Here is an 18,574-nt window from a genome sequence, read left to right as displayed (position 1 = left end):
AAAATCCAGCTTGCAAAAGATGGTCAGTCTCAGTTGGATTGCAAACAGCATGAAAGCAAACAAGTATCCATTTTATAAGGGTAAGCAGTGCTCAGAGTAAAGAGATCAGAAACCACTGGGGATTCATCAAGGGACAAACCTAACTTAATTTGCATGAAAACTGAGGATATAATTTAGATCCACACATGTTCCCAATGCAGCCTCCAAAAAAGCTAATGTTCATAAACGCTGAATCAGGCTGAAAGCACTGCCTACTCTTCGGCCTAGCTGCCCAACTGTGTGATGTGCAGGATTAATACATGGTTCTGCTTCCTGTATAAACCACGAAGGAATGACCCGTCAATCTGCCTGGCCATTGACCAGGAAACCTGCTGAAAAACTTTCAAAGACGTCCCATGGTTAATTCCTGCAGGATATCAGGGAAACCTGTACTTCCTCCCATCTGGAAATACTCCCTCCTACCCCTCCACCTCCCCGCCTGGCTCTTTATCCTACCCCCAGTAAATATCAGGGCTGAGTTTGTGAAAAAGGCTGGTACAGTCTGCTGGACTGTGTACAATTCTGGACACTGTATTGTAGTAGCCTGTCAGCTGTGGCTTAGTGGTAGCACTCTTTCCTGTAAGTCAGAGGGCTGTGAATTTAAGTCCCACTTCAGAGATTTGAGCAGGGGGTGGTGAGTGTGTGGAACAGGACGCCCAGGCAGGTCGATGGAGATGGAAAGTTGAGTAGATGTTGGAAGGTGATGATTGAGGGATATTAGCTTTTGGGACAAACCAAATGGACAACACAAGTCTAGTCCAGTCCTACCCTTTTCAATGTTCCTTTGGTTTGGTGCATCTTAATCCTCCTGCGTGCACCTCTTTACAATTTCTAAAATTCTCTGTCATACATGGTGCTATTCTCTTGTTTTCATTAATATATCTATGTAGACATTAACCTATTTAAAATAATTGGTTTAATGTTTACCTAACAATAGCACAGAGAGAAACACAGTACAAGTACAGTAAATGTTTCAATGTAAATCTTGGTGATTGGAAAATATATAAGCCTATAACATCCACAGAAGTCCTCGAGGCGGCCAACATCCCCAGCTTATACACACTACTGAGTCAGCGGCGCTTGAGATGGCTTGGCCATGTGAGCCGCATGGAAGATGGCAGGATCCCCAAAGACACATTGTACAGCGAGCTCGCCACTGGTATCAGACCCACCGGCCGTCCATGTCTCCGCTTTAAAGACGTCTGCAAATGCGACATGAAGTCCTGTGACATTGATCACAAGTCGTGGGAGTTAGTTGCCAGCGTTCGCCAGAGCTGGCGGGCAGCCATAAAGGCGGGGCTAAAGTGTGGCGAATCGAAGAGACTTAGCAGTTGGCAGGAAAAAAGACAGAGGCGCAAGGGGAGAGCCAAATGTGTAACAGCCCCGACAAACAAATTTTTCTGCAGCACCTGTGGAAGAGCCTGTCACTCTAGAATTGGCCTTTATAGCCATTCCAGGCGCTGCTCCACACACCACTGACCACCTCCAGGTGCTTACCCATTGTCTCTCGAGATAAGGAGGCCAAAGAAAAAAAAAATATCCACAATGTCTGAAGAGGTGAGAGAAAAAAGTTTTAACAATAAAAACAATTAAAAGTAATAAATATGTTTTATTAAAAAGGGTTGAAGTAAAATTCTAATCTATTATACCTGTGAACCATCTTGATTTAACGTATTCTGTCTGCAAACGATCAGTGGTCCAACAAGGCCTGAATTGGTGTCTTCAACTGGATCGGTGGCCGAGTAGTACATCCAGGTCAGGCAGGGTGGATCACCCACTGTAGGTCCAACGTGTGCTGGTACGGTCCATTTGTACACAAAGGATGTACCAGGCTCTACATGAGAACCATTTTTCTCAAAACCTTAAATTGCAATTAAATCGGTATCAAAAAGAAATAATGGCCTTTTACAGAACTATTCTTAAATGTTTCTTTGCAGCCTGAATCAATGATTTTCTTATAAAGTCGCAGGCAATGATCCATATGGCTGCTAGGGCATGCTCATCAGAGGCAGTCTTTAAAAAAATCTATGTGCTGCACGCAGCTGCAGTTACTCGTCATTGTAACCTATTCTCTGCTTACACCATCAAAGGAGATTTCGGCCTAGAAATTTGAAGACACAGAGGCCGTTTCACGGTGCAAAGTAAATAAAAACATGAATGCCTTCAAAAGACCCAATACACTTATCCTTCAAGTCTGTGAGCCTCTTAAATAACCCTTCCCTCCTTCAGATTCACCCGAGACCTCCACCCTGTCAGATTTTCATGGGTGTGCTGGAAATTCAGTGTCCAGCAGCTCCTGGGGGCAGAAAATGGCACGGCACCCTTCCCTGTCCCCTTTAGTTCAGATTAATGAAGCTCCCACCTTAGCTGCCTGTCCGAGGTTTTCCTGCAGGATAGAATGGAGTCTAAAACTAGCAAGAATATAGTCCAATGGATTTCTGTGAGATTTCTCAGCCTCTATAAATCTGCAAGAGCCCCTAATTGGGACACCAAGGCAACAAAAATGAGCTATTATCAATTTGAGCAGGCAAATGTGCAGTCTCAATTTCAACACTGGAATGAAGGGAGAAAAAGAGAGGATACATCCCAGTTATTCCAACGAATAATTCTGTAAACTTTATTCTAGAGCATACAGTATTTTTTTTAAAAATAAAGTGCAATTTATAAAAACAGGAACTCGCAAACAGAAAGTGATGCATTAAACTTACCATCAACATAGTTTGTTCCATCATACTCTTTGGTAAAATAGACACCATGAGGCTGAATGCTGTAGGCACGGTTTGCATTATTCAGAAATGTAACAGAAATGGTGTCTCCAACTTCAGCTTTGATTACTGGGCCTTATAAAAGCATTAATAAAATTAGTGTCATTTTGTTTGCTTTCAAGTAACATAAACCTTTAAAAAAACAAATCATACATAATACCAAGTATTCCTAGATGCTCCTCCATTTGTAATCGATTTTTTCTAGTGCTAAAGGTTTTGTCAATATATTCAACGTAATGAACTTTCCAGTATTCTCCTCCTATTCTATCGGTACTTCTCTTGAAGAAAATCTCCGAATCACTGTAAGGAATTAAAAGTACACATTACATTAAGTGCCAAGAGTCTGTAGATATTTTTTGGAGAGTATATTTTACTCCTTGCAAAAATATGAATAAGCATTTTTGTAATGGTAGAAGTATTGTCAAGATGTACAAAAAGATCTTTTACCCAAACTTCACACTCGATATTAAAGGCACACAGGAGAGGGCTGGGGACAGAGGTGTTAAATAGTTAAATACAAGAAACATATCCCAACACACCCTGCCCACGTTTCTTTACAGTGACAGATATCATGGTGTGAGAGTGGAGAGAGATGACACCTCATTTACATTAAATCGGGTACCCACAGGGGTGTATTAGGAGCCCGATTTAAAATGCACCGCTGTTGCGCGGGTTTCCTCAGGCTCAGGAAGTATTTAAATACAATACTTGAATGAGGCTGTATGCCTCAGATTTTAGCAACCATGTGGAGTTAACGGCTGTGGGCCAAGCTTCCTAGGGCTTGGGAAACACGGCAGCTAGAGAGAGGTGAGAACTGCTGGCTGTAGCAGTTAAGTGATTTTCCAGTACTGCTTGTGGCCAGGAGAAGCAGGAGTGCTTCCCCCAGCTCCACAAGCTCACCTGCATGCCCACAATTCAATGTCTTGCACCCTCTCCTGCCATGATCCATCGCCCCCTCCCCCACTGGTCATTTCCCCCCATAGCAATCTCCCCCCAAATACTCTACAATTTCTCCCCCCACCCCTCCTGTTGCCTTGAACAACAGGCTTATCTGGCTTTCCCTCCTGGCAGCCAACCAGCCTCACAATCTGGCTGGTTGCCTTGCAGGAAACTAAGTAAAAATATTTGGCAGCACTTCCCCTTTCCCAGTATTTCTGGGTTTCCCTAGTGCTAACAATATTCCCCGCTCCTTCCCTGCCTCCTTGTAAACATTGAGGCAATTAGCATATTGAAGAGAATAAATCTGAAACTAGGGCTGTAAAGAGACTTTACAACTGATCACGGGGAAAGAGATTGAGAGAGGACTTGATCCAAAATGGTGAAATGTAGAGATGCTGTAGCTGCAGGGAAGTCCTTGCTCTCCTGGCTCCACATTAAGATAAGTTTTTTTAAACTTACCTTTTTTGCAACACCTCAGAGCAAATTAATTTTAATGAATGGGTGCAGAAGCTAGCATTAAGCACTTTATTATTCTAGGGGCCTAATGTCTATTTTAGGCCGTTGCTGGGGATGCCTGCCCAGCACCTGAACCAATATGGTGATAGACATGTTCCTGAGGCTGTTCAGGCACAGATGTTGCCACCACACCCACCCCCAAAATGAACCTCTATGCCCCTGTTTCCTGCCCAAAAAAACAGGCACAATGAGGTCCAATTTCACCCTGTGATTTTCATACTGGGCATTAGGTGAACCTATAATTCTGATAATGACACAATGGAGGTGATTTTAATCTAACCTGCCCAGCGGGAAACTGACAGCACTGGATCAGTCAACTGTTTTACACCCTGTTCGATTTTACCCTCCACTGAAGTCAGTAGATAGTAAAATCAGGCAGGGTGTAGAACAGGCAGTCAATCCCAATACATCAGTTCTCACCAGGAGGGTTAGGTTAAGATTACCACCCATGTTTCTATTGCCAATACTAATTAAATATGTTTGAAGCACTGGTGCAGTCTTTTGGATGTTTTATGATAAGGGGATCATGAGAGTGTGCTAAAATCTACAGGGGACCTCCACGCAGGAAATTTAGGAACTGACAAACTACAGGATATAAACATAAAACCGCAAAGCAAGAAGGATTTGTCTTCGACATTAGCCTGTTCCTAGAAGTAGTAGTAGGTAAGCATATATAAAGTCGGATGAATGAGCTACAGAATAGAGTAAGGCCAGTGCTGATGGGATAATAGAAATATCGCAGGCCACAATGGATAAATAGTTGAGAATCCAACATTATACATAAATTCCAAGGTTTCAATAAATTTGTGAAGAAAATTCACAGCACCTTTTACTGGGAGATTAAATGGGTGATATAGAGTGATGGCATTGATGGTATATTCCAATACCAAACAATACAATTCATTAAACAAATTAATTTTTAAATAGAAGGTGCAGTATAAATAAGATGCATTTTTACCTTTACTGATGGCCCTATCTACCCTCGCTTGATAACACAAGTAAAAGGATTCTTCTGTTTCAGTCCTTAAGCATAATTATTTGAAAAAAGGAATATCATTTATTTTTATAACATTTGCATCAAGTTGTAGCAAAACTTTCAACTGAAAGAAAGTAAATACATACTGCAAAAGTTACTGTCAGTTACCTGCATTAGTAACAAAAGTAATGCATAAAATTCAAAGGATACACAGCATAGAAACAGGCCGTTTAGCTCAACCAGTCTTTGCCAATATTTATGCTTGACTCAAGACTCCTCCCATCCTTCCTCAATTAACTCTTATCAGCAGAACCCTCGATTCCCTTCTCTCGCATATGCTCATCTAGCTTCCCCTTAAGTGCATCATTTGTCTCAATGACTCCCTGTGGTAGTGAGTTTCATAGCCTCACCACTCTGAGTAATGAAGTTTCTTCAGAATTCTCTTTGATTTCTTGGTGACTACCTTATATTGATGGCTTTTAGTTTTGCTCTCCTCATGTGGAAACAAATTCCAACACTGGGCCTGGGTCCAAGCCTCTGCAGTACCGGAAGTGGTCACTGCTCTGGGTGGCACTGCCAATACTGCTGAGCTGCCAGCACTGTGTTAGCTGGCAGATCTTGAACGGGATCTCCACCTTTAAAGGAACGGGGTACCCAGTGCCGGAAACTTCACCTCTGGAACAACAGAGGATGGCATGGGGGTGGGGGGGGGAGTTGGTGTCGCGAAAAGGCTGAAGTGGGGTGCCCCTGCCTTTTCGGCCTGGCACCAGGAGACACGCCACCTCCACAAGATCCCAGCCAGGGACAGGTTTCTCCAAAATTAAAGTATGCAAAATAATGAAGAAAGTAACAGCACTAAAGGGTGATAAATCCCCAGGGAAGTGAGAACATTGGAGATGCCCCAACTATAATCTTCCAAAGTTCTCTTGATTTAGCAATCATTCCTTTAGATTGGAAAATTGTGCATGCCACTCCGCTATTTGAGAAAGTTGACAGAAGCATACGAGGAAATTATAGACAAGTTAACCGAAATTTGTTGTCTGGAATTTGCAAGAGTCTATAACTAAGGATAGAGGGAGTGAACACCTTGAAAAATTTCAGCTGATCGGAGAACACCAACTGGATTTGTAAAGGGTAGGTCATGTCTGACAAATCTGATTGAATTTTTTGAAGAAGTGACTGAAGTAGTGGACAAGGGAATGTCTATGGATGTTATTTATATGGACTTACAGAAGACATTTAATAACGTCCCTCATAAGACACTGTCAGCTAAAGTTGAAGCTCATAGAATTGAAGGCAAATTGTTGACCGGTTTCGGAAACTGGTTGAGTGGCAGGAGACAGAGAGTAGGGAAATGGGCAGGTACACAAATTGGCAGGACATGACTAGTGGTGTCCCACAAGGACCTGTGTTGGGGCCTCAACTATTCATCATATTTATAAACAACTTAGATGATAGAATAGAAAGTTAGACACAAAGATAGGTGGCATTGTAAGCATTATAAATGAAAGCATAAAATTACAAAGAGATCTTGATAGATTAAGTGAACGGCTAAAACTGTGAGAAATGAATTTCACAGTAGGAAACTGTGAGGTCATCCACTTTGGACCCAAGAAGGATAGAATACAGTATATTGTAAATGGTGAAAAGTTAAAAATAGTGGAGGCTCAAAGACACTTGGAGGTCCAGGTACAATGATCATTAAAATATCATGAACAGGTACAGAAAATAATCAAAAAGTTTAATGCCCTTTATATCTAGAGGACTAGTATACTAGGAGGTAGAAGTCATCCTTCAGCTATAAAAACCCCAGCTTAGACCACACCTGGAGTACTATGAGCAGTTCTGAGCACCACAACTTAGGAAAGATATATTGGCCTTGGAGGGAATGCAGCATAGATTTACCAGAATAATACCTTGGCTCTTAACCGTTAAATTTGAGGGCAGATTACACAAACTAAAGTTGTATTCCCTGGAATTTAGAAGGTTAAGGGGTGATTTGATTGAAGATTTCAAAGCATTCAGGGGAACAAACAAGGTAGATTGTGACAAAACGATTTCCACTGGTTGGGGAGTCTAGGACTACGGGACACAGCCAAAAATTAGAGTTAAATCTTTCAGGAGTGAAATTAGGAAACACTTCTACACACAAAGGGTGGTAAAAGTTTGGAACTCTCTTCTGCTAACAACAATTGATGCCAGATCAATCCTCAATAGGCTAAAAAAAAGGGCTTCATTTGACCTCGGAGCGGGAAGGCTGTCGTTGATCTATCTCGACCCCAACAAAATTGCATTGCGACGGGCCCTCCACCCACCGCCTTCCTTCGCAATTCTATGGGTGCCTCCTCCCCCACACTCCCACCCCACCTCCATACCCATTTCAGAGGGACCCATAAAATTCAGCCCTTAGAAAATGTGTTTTTGATTCCAAAGTCTAAATAATTAATATAAATTGTGAACAGTGGCCCCAGTGCTGATCTTTGTAGGACCCCACTTCCCACCTTCTGCCACTCTGAATAGCTACCCATTATCTCCACTCACTGTTTTCTGTCCTGTAGCCAGCCAGCTATCTATTCTGATACTTGTCCCCTGATTCCACATGCTCTGCCTTGTTCATTAGTATATCACACGGGATCAGAGGTGAGCTGGCAAGATGGATACAGAACTGGCTCGGTCACAGAAGACAGAGGGCAACAGTGGATAGGTGTTTTTCTGAATGGAGGGCTGTGACTAGTGGTGTTCCGCAGGGATCAGTGCTGGGACCTTTGCTCTTTGTTGTATATATAAACGATTTGGAGGAAAATGTAGCTGGTCTGACTAGTAAGTTTGTGGATGACACAAAGGTTGGTGGAGTTGCGGATAATGATGAGGATTGTCAGAGGATACAGCAGGATATAGATCGGTTGGAGATTTGGGCGGAGAAATGGCAGATGGAGTTTAATCCGGACAAATGTGAGGGAAGGCATTTTGGAAGGTCTAATGCAGGTGGGAGGTATACTGTAAATGGCAGAACCCTTAGGAGTATTGACAGGCAGAGAGATCTGGGCGTACAGGCCCACAGGTCACTGAAAGTGGCAACGCAGGTGGATAAGGTAGTCAAGGCGGCATTCGGCATGCTTGCCTTCATTGGTCGAGGCATAGAGTATAAAAATTGGCAAGTCATGTTGCAGCTGTACAGAACCTTAGTTAGGCCACATTTAGAATATTGCGTGCAATACTGGTCGCCACACTACCAGAAGAACGTGGAAGCTTTGGAGAGGGTACAGAGGAGGTTTACCAGGATGTTGCCTGGTCTGGAGGGCATTAGCTATGAGGAGAGGTTGGACAAACTCGGATTGTTTTCACTGGAACAACGGAGGTGGAGGGGCGACATGATAGAGGTTTACAAAGTTATGAGCGGCATGGACAGAGTGGATAGTCAGAAGCTTTTTCCCAGGGTGGAAGAGTCAGTTACTAGGGGACATAGGTTTAAGGTGCGAGGGGCAAAGTTTATAGGGGATGTGCGAGGCAAGTTTTTTTACACAGAGGGTGCTGAGTGCCTGGAACTTGCTGCCAGGGGAGGTGGTGGAAGCAGATACGATAGCGACGTTTAAGAGACATCTTGACAAATATATGAATAGGAAGGGAATAGAGGGATAAAGAACAAAGAACAAAGATAATTACAGCACAGGAACAGGCCCTTCGGCCCTCCAAGCCTGCGCCGATCCAGATCCTCTCTCTAAACATGTTGCCTATTTTCTAAGGTTCTGTATCTCTTTTCTTCCTGCCCATTCATGTATCTGTCTAGATACATCTTAAAAGACGCCATCGTGCCCGCATCTACCACCTCCGCTGGCAACGCGTTCCAGGCACCCACCACCCTCTGCGTAAAGAACTTTCCACGCATATCCCCCCTAAACTTTTCCCCTTTCACTTTGAACTCGTGTCCTCTAGTAATTGAATCCCCCACTCTGGGAAAAAGCCTCTTGCTATCCACCCTGTCTATACCTCTCATGATTTTGTACACCTCAATCAGGTCCCCCCTCAACCTCCGTCTTTCTAATGAAAATAATCCTAATCTACTCAACCTCTCTTCATAGCTAGCGCCCTCCATACCAGGCAACATCCTGGTGAACCTCCTCTGCACCCTCTCCAAAGCATCCACATCCTTTTGATAATGTGGCGACCAGAACTCTACGCAGTATTCCAAATGTGGCCGAACCAAAGTCCTATACAACTGTAACATGACCTGCCAACTCTTGTACTCAATACCCCGTCCGATGAAGGAAAGCATGCCGTATGCCTTCTTGACCACTCTATTTACCTGCGTTGCCACCTTCAGGGAACAGTGGACCTGAACACCCAAATCTCTCTGGACATCAATTTTCCCCAGGACTTTTCCATTTACTGTATAGTTCACTCTTGAATTGGATCTTCCAAAATGCATCACCTCGCATTTGCCCTGATTGAACTCCATCTGCCATTTCTCTGCCCAACTCTCCAATCTATCTATATTCTGCTGTATTCTCTGACAGTCCCCTTCACTATCTGCTACTCCACCAATCTTAGTGTCGTCTGCAAACTTGCTAATCAGTCCACCTATACTTTCCTCCAAATCATTAATGTATATCACAAACAACAGTGGTCCCAGCACGGATCCCTGTGGAACACCACTGGTCACACGTCTCCATTTTGAGAAACTCCCTTCTACTGCTACTCTCTGTCTCCTGTTGCCCAGCCAGTTCTTTATCCATCTAGCTAGTACACCTTGGACCCCAAGCGCCTTCACTTTCTCCATCAGCCTGCCATGGGGAACCTTATCAAACGCCTTACTGAAGTCCATGTATATGACATCGACAGCCCTTCCCTCATCAATCAACTTTGTCACTTCCTCAAAGAATTCTATTAAGTTGGTAAGACATGACCTTCCCTGCACAAAACCATGTTGCCTATCACTGATGAGCCCATTTTCTTCCAAATGGGAATAGATCCTATCCCTCAGTATCTTCTCCAGCAGCTTCCCTACCACTGACGTCAGGCTCACCGGTCTATAATTACCTGGATTATCCCTGCTACCCTTCTTAAACAAGGGGACAACATTAGCAATTCTCCAGTCCTCCGGGACCTCACCCGTGTTTAAGGATGCTGCAAAGATATCTGTTAAGGCCCCAGCTATTTCCTCTCTCGCTTCCCTCAGTAACCTGGGATAGATCCCATCCGGACCTGGGGACTTGTCCACCTTAATGCCCTTTAGAATACCCAACACTTCCTCCCTCCTTATGCCGACTTGACCTAGAGTAATCAAACATCTGTTCCTAACCTGAAAATCCGTCATGTCCCTCTCCTCGGTGAATACCGATGCAAAGTACTCGTTTAGAATCTCACCCATTTTCTCTGAGTCCAAGCATAACATTCCTCCTTTGTCCTTGAGTGGGCCAATCCTTTCTCTAGTTACCCTCTTTCTCCTTATATATGAATAAAAGGCTTTGGGATTTTCTTTAACCCTGTTTGCTAAAGATATTTCATGACCCCTTTTAGCCCTCTTAATTCCTCGTTTAAGATTTCTCACCCACAGCTGTTACAAAAATTTCTAAATTCACTTGTAACAGCCCTTCAAAACACTCCCACAGGGGATGCTGAGACCAAGTGGGCCCACATCAGAGACGCCATCTATGAGTCAGCTTTGACCACCTACGGCAAAAGTGCGAAGAGAAATGCAGACTGGTTTCAATCTCATAATGAAGAGCTGGAACCTGTCATAGCCGCTAAGCGCATTGCACTTTTGAACTACAAGAAAGCCCCCAGCGATTTAACATCCGCAGCACTTAAAGCAGCCAGAAGTACTGCACAAAGAACAGCTAGGCGTTGCGCAAACGACTACTGGCAACACCTATGCAGTCATATTCAGCTGGCCTCAGACACCGGAAACATCAGAGGAATGTATGATGGCATGAAGAGAGCTCTTGGGCCAACCATCAAGAAGATCACCCCCCTCAAATCTAAATCGGGGGACATAATCACTGACCAACGCAAACAGATGGACCGCTGGGTTGAGCACTACCTAGAACTGTACTCCAGGGAGAATGCTGTCACTGAGACTGCCCTCAATGCAGCCCAGCCTCTACCAGTCATGGATGAGCTGGACATACAGCCAACCAAATCGGAACTCAGTGATGCCATTGATTCCCTAGCCAGCGGAAAAGCCCCTGGGAAGGACAGCATTACCCCTGAAATAATCAAGAGTGCCAAGCCTGCTATACTCTCAGCACTACATGAACTGCTATGCCTGTGCTGGGACGAGGGAGCAGTACCCCAGGACATGCGCGATGCCAACATCATCACCCTCTATAAAAACAAAGGTGACCGCGGTGACTGCAACAACTACCGTGGAATCTCCCTGCTCAGCATAGTGGGGAAAGTCTTTGCTCGAGTCGCTCTGAACAGGCTCCAGAAGCTGGCCGAGCGCGTCTACCCTGAGGCACAGTGTGGCTTTCGTGCAGAGAGATCGACTATTGACATGCTGTTCTCCCTTCGTCAGATACAGGAGAAATGCCGTGAACAACAGATGCCCCTCTACATTGCTTTCATTGATCTCACCAAAGCCTTTGACCTCGTCAGCAGACGTGGTCTCTTCAGACTACTAGAAAAGATCGGATGTCCACCAAAGCTACTAAGTATCATCACCTCATTCCATGACAATATGAAAGGCACAATTCAACATGGTGGCTCCTCATCAGAGCCCTTTCCTATCCTGAGTGGTGTGAAACAGGGCTGTGTTCTCGCACCCACACTTTTTGGGATTTTCTTCTCCCTGCTGCTTTCACATGCGTTCAAATCCTCTGAAGAAGGAATTTTCCTCCACACAAGATCAGGGGGCAGGTTGTTCAACCTTGCCCGTCTAAGAGCGAAGTCCAAAGTACGGAAAGTCCTCATCAGAGAACTCCTCTTTGCTGACGATGCTGCTTTAACATCTCACACTGAAGAATGCCTGCAGAGTCTCATCGACAGGTTTGCGTCTGCCTGCAATGAATTTGGCCTAACCATCAGCCTCAAGAAAACGAACATCATGGGGCAGGATGTCAGAAATGCTCCATCCATCAATATTGGCGACCACGCTCTGGAAGTGGTTCAAGAGTTCACCTACCTAGGCTCAACTATCACCAGTAACCTGTCTCTAGATGCAGAAATCAACAAGCGCATGGGTAAGGCTTCCACTGCTATGTTCAGACTGGCCAAGAGAGTGTGGGAAAATGGCGCACTGACACGGAACACAAAAGTCCGAGTGTATCAGGCCTGTGTCCTCAGTACCTTGCTCTACGGCAGCGAGGCCTGGACAACGTATGCCAGCCAAGAGCGACGTCTCAATTCATTCCATCTTCGCTGCCTTCGGAGAATACTTGGCATCAGGTGGCAGGACTATATCTCCAACACAGAAGTCCTTGAAGCGGCCAACATCCCCAGCTTATACACACTACTGAGTCAGCGGCGCTTGAGATGGCTTGGCCATGTGAGCCGCATGGAAGATGGCAGGATCCCCAAAGACACATTGTACAGCGAGCTCGCCACTGGTATCAGACCCACCGGCCGTCCATGTCTCCGTTATAAAGACGTCTGCAAACGCGACATGAAATCGTGTGACATTGATCACAAGTCGTGGGAGTCAGTTGCCAGCATTCGCCAGAGCTGGCGGGCAGCCATAAAGACAGGGCTAAATTGTGGCGAGTCGAAGAGACTTAGTAGTTGGCAGGAAAAAAGACAGAGGCGCAAGGGGAGAGCCAACTGTGCAACAGCCCCAACAAACAAATTTCTCTGCAGCACCTGTGGAAGAGCCTGTCACTCCAGAATTGGCCTTTATAGCCACTCCAGGCGCTGCTTCACAAACCACTGACCACCTCCAGGCGCGTATCCATTGTCTCTCGAGATAAGGAGGCCCAAAAGAAAGAAAGAAGAATTCCTCGTTTAAGATTGGTCCTACATTCCCGATATTCTTTCAAAGCTTCGTCTTTCATCAGCCGCCTAGACCTTATGTATGCTTCCTTTTTCCTCTTAGCTAGTTTCACAATTTCACCTGTCATCCATGGTTCCCTAATCTTGCCATTTCTATCCCTCATTTTCACAGGAACATGTCTCTCCTGCACGCTAATCAACCTCTCTTTAAAAGCCTCCCACATATCACATGTGGATTTATCTTCAAACAGCTGCTCCCAATCTACATTCCCCAGCTCCTGCCGAATTTTGGTATAGTTGGCCTTCCCCCAATTTAGCACTCTTCCTTTAGGACCACTCTCGTCTCTGTCCATGAGTATTTTAAAACTTACGGAATTGTGATCACTATTCCCAAAGTAGTCCCCTACTGAAACTTCAACCACCTGGCCGGGCTCATTCCCCAACACCAGGTCCAGTATGGCCCCTTCCCGAGTTGGACTATTTACATACTGCTCTAGAAAACCCTCCTGGATGCTCCTTACAAATTCTGCTCCATCTAGACCTCTAACACTAAGTGAATCCCAGTCAATGTTGGGAAAATTAAAATCTCCTATCACCACCACCCTGTTGCTCCTACATCTTTCCATCATCTGTTTACATATTTGTACCTCTATCTCACGCTCGCTGTTGGGAGGCCTGTAGTACAGCCCCAACATTGTTACCGCACCCTTCCTATTTCTGAGTTCTGTCCATATTGCCTCACTGCTCGAGTCCTCCATAGTGCCCTCCTTCAGCACAGCTGTGATATCCTCTTTGACCAGTAATGCAACTCCTCCACCCCTTTTACCTCCCTCTCTATCCCGCCTGAAGCATCGATATCCTGGGATATTTAGTTGCCAATCATGCCCTTCCCTCAACCAAGTCTCAGTAATAGCAATAACATCATACTCCCAGGTACTAATCCAAGCCCTAAGTTCATCTGCCTTACCTACTACACTTCTTGCATTAAAACAAATGCACCTCAGACCACCAGTCCCTTTATATTCATCATCTGCTCCCTGCCTGCTCTTCCCCTTAGTCACACTGACTTCATTATCTAGTTCCTTACAGGCTTTTGTTACTACCTCCTTACTGTTAACTGACCTCAATTGGTTCCCATCCCCCTGCCACATTAGTTTAAACCCTCCCCAACAGCATTAGCAAAAGCACCCCCAAGGACATTGGTTCCAGTCCAGCCCAGGTGTAGACCGTCCAATTTGTAATAGTCCCACCTCCCCCAGAACCGGTCCCAATGTCCCAAAAATCTGAACCCCTCCTTCCTGCACCATCTCTCAAGCCACGCATTCATCCTGACTATTCTTTCATTTTTACTCTGACTATCACGTGGCACTGGTAGCAATCCTGAGATTACTACCTCTGAGGTCCTGCTTTTTAACTTGGCTCCTAACTCCCTAAACTCTGCTTGAAGGACCTCATCCCGTTTTTTACCTATATCATTGGTGCCTATGTGCACAATGACAACTGGCTGTTCACCCTCCCCCTTTAGAATGTTCTGCAGCCGATCTGAGACATCCCTGACCCGTGCACCTGGGAGGCAACATACCATTCGGGAGCCTCGTTTTCGACCACAGAACCGCCTATCTACTCCCCTTACAATCGAATCCCCTACGACTATAGCCCTTCCACTCTTTTTCCCGCCCTTCTGAACAGCAGAGCCAGCCACGGTGCCATGGACCTGGCTACTGCTGCCTTCCCCTGGTGAGCCATCTCCCTCAACAGTATCCAAAACGGTATACTTGTTTTGGAGGGAGATGACCGCAGGGGACTCCTGCGCTGCCTTCCTGCTCTTTCTCTGCCTTTTGGTCACCCATTTCCTTTCTCCCTCAGCAATCCTAATCTGCGGTGTGACCAATTCACTAAACGTGCTATCCACGACCTCCTCAGCATCGCGCATGCTCCAAACTGAGTCCATCCGCAGTTCGAGAGCCGTCATGCGGTCTAACAAGAGCTGCAGCTGGACACACTTTCTGCACGTGAAGGAGTCAGGGACATCAGCCGTGTCCCTGAGCTCCCACATTGAGCAAGAGGAGCATGACACGGGTCTGAGATCTCCTGCCATTTTTAATCTTAAGCTTAACTTAGTTAAATGAAAAAGGAACGAAAAGTTTTTACCAATCACGATAAAACCAGAGAAATCGAAAAAGCCTTACCTTATAAACACCCCACCGAGTCCTTTTTTTTTGGTTAGAGGAGGAGGGCGGGTGGGAGACACGACAAGTGTGGTGTCTCGGGTTCAGAAACCGCCCAAATATATAGTGTTTTACTTACCCAGCAGCCCCCTGGCCTCCGCCGAAAAACAAAAGGAAATTAAGTTTACTTTCAAACTGACCTTCCCAGCTGCTCACTCGCTCACACTCTGCTCCCGAAAAAGCTGCTGCAATGAAAGGAAAGTTATTTTAAACCGCCCAAATATATAGTGTTTTACTTACCCAGCAGCCCCCTGGCCTCCGCCGAAAAACAAAGGGAAATTAAGTTTACTTTCAAACTGACCTTCCCAGCTGCTCACTCGCTCACACTCTGCTCCCGAAAAAGCTGCTGCAATGAAAGGATATGGGCCCCGGAAGTGCAGAAGGTGTTAGTTTCGGCAGGCATCAAGATCGGCGCAGGCTTGGAGGGCCGAATGGCCTGTTCCTGTGCTGTACTGTTCTTTGTTCTTTATATGTAGCACTTTGGAAATCTAGATACATTACATTTACTGCATTACCCTTGTCTATTCTCTCGGTTATCTCTTCAAAGAATTCAATGAGGTTGGTCAAGTAAGACTTTCTCTTTTCAAAACAATGTTGACAATTCATTATTATATTTCTTTTTCTAGATGGTTTTCTATTTTCTGCTTTAGTAGAGATTCCATTATTTTTCCTACTATCAACGTTAAGCTGACTGATCAATAGTTCCCAGGACACGTTCTCAATCCCTTGTTAAATAAGTTATAACAATAGCTATCTGCCAGTCTTCTGGCACTACACTTTTTTCTGATGAATTATTAAATATGTGTATTAGAGCCTCTGCTATCTCTTCCCTAGATTCTTTGAAAATGCAGGGATGCAATCCATCCGGAGCAGGGCTTTTGTCCTCTGAGTTTTATTAATTTATTTAATATTTCTCCTCTTTTTTATTTTAAATGCAGTTAAATCATTTCTAATCTCATCTTCCAATGTCATGTCCATTTGATGTCTCCCTGGTAAACAATGAAGCAAAATGATTATTGTAATATTTCTGCCATTTCGTTATCACTGCCTGTAGTTTTATTTTCTTGGTGGCCCTATTCCCACTCCCAAATTTCCTTTTGTTGCTTATGTGTCTGTGCAATATTTCACAATTTTGTTTAATGCTCCTTGATAATCTAAGTTCACAGTTCCACCCAGCCGTCTAATTTTTTTTTGACTTTTTTTTCCTAATCTCTTACTATTCTCCCTCATCATGCTTCCCACTGCTGTCCATATACTTAGCGTACACCTCTTTCCTTGTTTCAATTTTTCCCTTATGCCTTTATTGATCCCTGGTGCCTCAGGGCTGAATTTTACGCCGCCCCAGCAGGTTGGATGGTGGTGTGGGGGCAGATGGGGCAGTGTAAAATTGAGCGAGAGGCTCCGGGAGGACTTCCAGCACCGCTCCTGCCTCCGGTCAATTTTACAGCAGTCGGGCGGGGGGGAAAATGGCCCGACTGCCCGAAGCCAATCAAAGCCCTTAAGTGGCCACTTAGCAGTGGCTACCACTCCCGGTGGCGCTGCTGGGACTAAGAGCTGCCGGCCCGCTGACTGGCCAATAGCTCACTGAGGTCGGTCTTCCTCCCTCAAGCGGGTGGAAGTCCTGCCTCGGGACAATTAAAGCCCGGGGATCCGTAAAATGCGGGATGGATCCCCGGTTAGGCGGAAGCGGGTTCGGCGGAAGCGGGTTCGCCACCGACTTTTACATCCGCCTAAGGTAAAATCCAGCCCTCAGTGTTTAGTTTGTTCTTGATTTTAGCAGAATATATTTTTCCTGGATTCTGGAGAACACCATTTTAATTGTTTTCCATTGCTGTTCTACATCATTGTTTGCCAATAATGTTGTCCATTTTATTTTCCCAAGTTCTATTCTCAGCCTTTCTAAATCAGGTTTTCTCCAATCTGTTATCCATGTCTTTGCCATGCTTATGCATTTCTCAATTATTATCCTAAACTATGTTATATTATGGTCACTATTGCCTCAATGTTCCCTTACTTTTTCTTCACTTATCTGCTTCAGTTCATTCCCCATTACTAGATCCAGCAGCGCATCCTCCCTTGTTGGGCTTCTTACAGGCTGGGTTAGTAAGGAGTCCTGTTCACATTTTAGGAGCTCCATTGCCTTGTCATCTTTAACTACCTCTTCTGACCAGTTCATTTCCAGGTAATTGAAATCTCCCATGATAACTATTCTATGTTTGTTTCATTCACACTCATTTCCCAAATTTCTCTACATATTTTTCCTCCACCTTCCTTCCACTATTAGATGCTCTGTAGACTATACCCCGAGTAGTGTGAATGATCCTTTTATATCTCTTATCTCCATCTAAATGGATTCTATTTCTGCCTTACTGATGGCTGCATTACTTTTTTTTTTAACTATATTATCTCTAATAGGTATAGCTACACCACCTCCTCTTTTTCCCTCTTTCTCTTTTCTAAATGTATCATACCTTGCAATGTTTAATTCCCAGTCCTAATTTTTCTATAGCCATGTCTCAGTAATCCTGATTCTATCTGGCTCCTCACAATATATTACTGCCACTAGTTCCCCTGTTTTATTATGGACACTGTGTTCATTGCTGTACAGACAGTTTAACTCATTTTTGATAGCAACTCCTCGCACTTTATTTGTAACCATCCATTTACACTCCTGTGGTGAATCTCTGGAATTCTCTGCCTCAGAGAGTTGTGGAGGCTAGGTCACTAAATGTATTTAAGGAGGAGGTAGACAGATTTTTGAAATCTCGGGATCCGAGGGTTCGGCGGAGCAGGCCCGGAAGAGGAGTTGAGGCCTGGGACAGATCAGCCATGATCTTATTGAATGGCGGGGCCGGCTTGAGGGGCTGAATGGCCTACTCCAGCTCCTATTTCTTACGTTATGTTCTTTAACTATTTACTCCCTGGCTATTTATATCCTCCCTTAATTTAGTCTGCCCAATGCTCTCCTTTCCTATTTCATTTATATTTAAGTTTGTTTTATTTATTGCCAAACACTCCCCCTTCCTACTGATTTAAAGTCTTTGCCACCTCCCTATTTACCCTTTCCGCTTGGATACTAGTCCATTCCGGTTCAGGTGGAACCCAGCCCATTGGTACAGCTCCTTCCTATCCCAGCACTGCTGCCAGTACCCCATGAAAAATCACCCCCTTTCCCACACCAGCCC

General features: G+C 44.8%; 1 protein-coding gene across 1 annotated transcript in view; it reads right to left on the bottom strand.

Annotated features, from left to right (window-relative positions):
- Nucleotides 1-18,574, bottom strand: part of LOC137371427 (ferroxidase HEPHL1-like) — a 118,185-nt gene that overhangs the window by 46,322 nt on the left and 53,289 nt on the right. Inside the window, exons 7-9 of the mRNA XM_068034009.1 lie at nucleotides 2,965-3,104; nucleotides 2,748-2,879; nucleotides 1,689-1,900 (exon numbers count right to left, since the gene is read on the bottom strand). Of these exons, the coding sequence (XP_067890110.1) occupies nucleotides 1,689-1,900; nucleotides 2,748-2,879; nucleotides 2,965-3,104 (484 nt within the window). The remainder of the gene's footprint in view (nucleotides 1-1,688; nucleotides 1,901-2,747; nucleotides 2,880-2,964; nucleotides 3,105-18,574) is intronic.

The sequence above is a fragment of the Heterodontus francisci genome, chromosome 6, assembly GCF_036365525.1.
Source record: "Heterodontus francisci isolate sHetFra1 chromosome 6, sHetFra1.hap1, whole genome shotgun sequence".
In the NCBI taxonomy this organism is placed as follows: domain Eukaryota; kingdom Metazoa; phylum Chordata; class Chondrichthyes; order Heterodontiformes; family Heterodontidae; genus Heterodontus; species Heterodontus francisci.
Note: the sequence above shows the minus strand (reverse complement) of the source record. Positions and strands in the feature narration are given on the sequence as shown.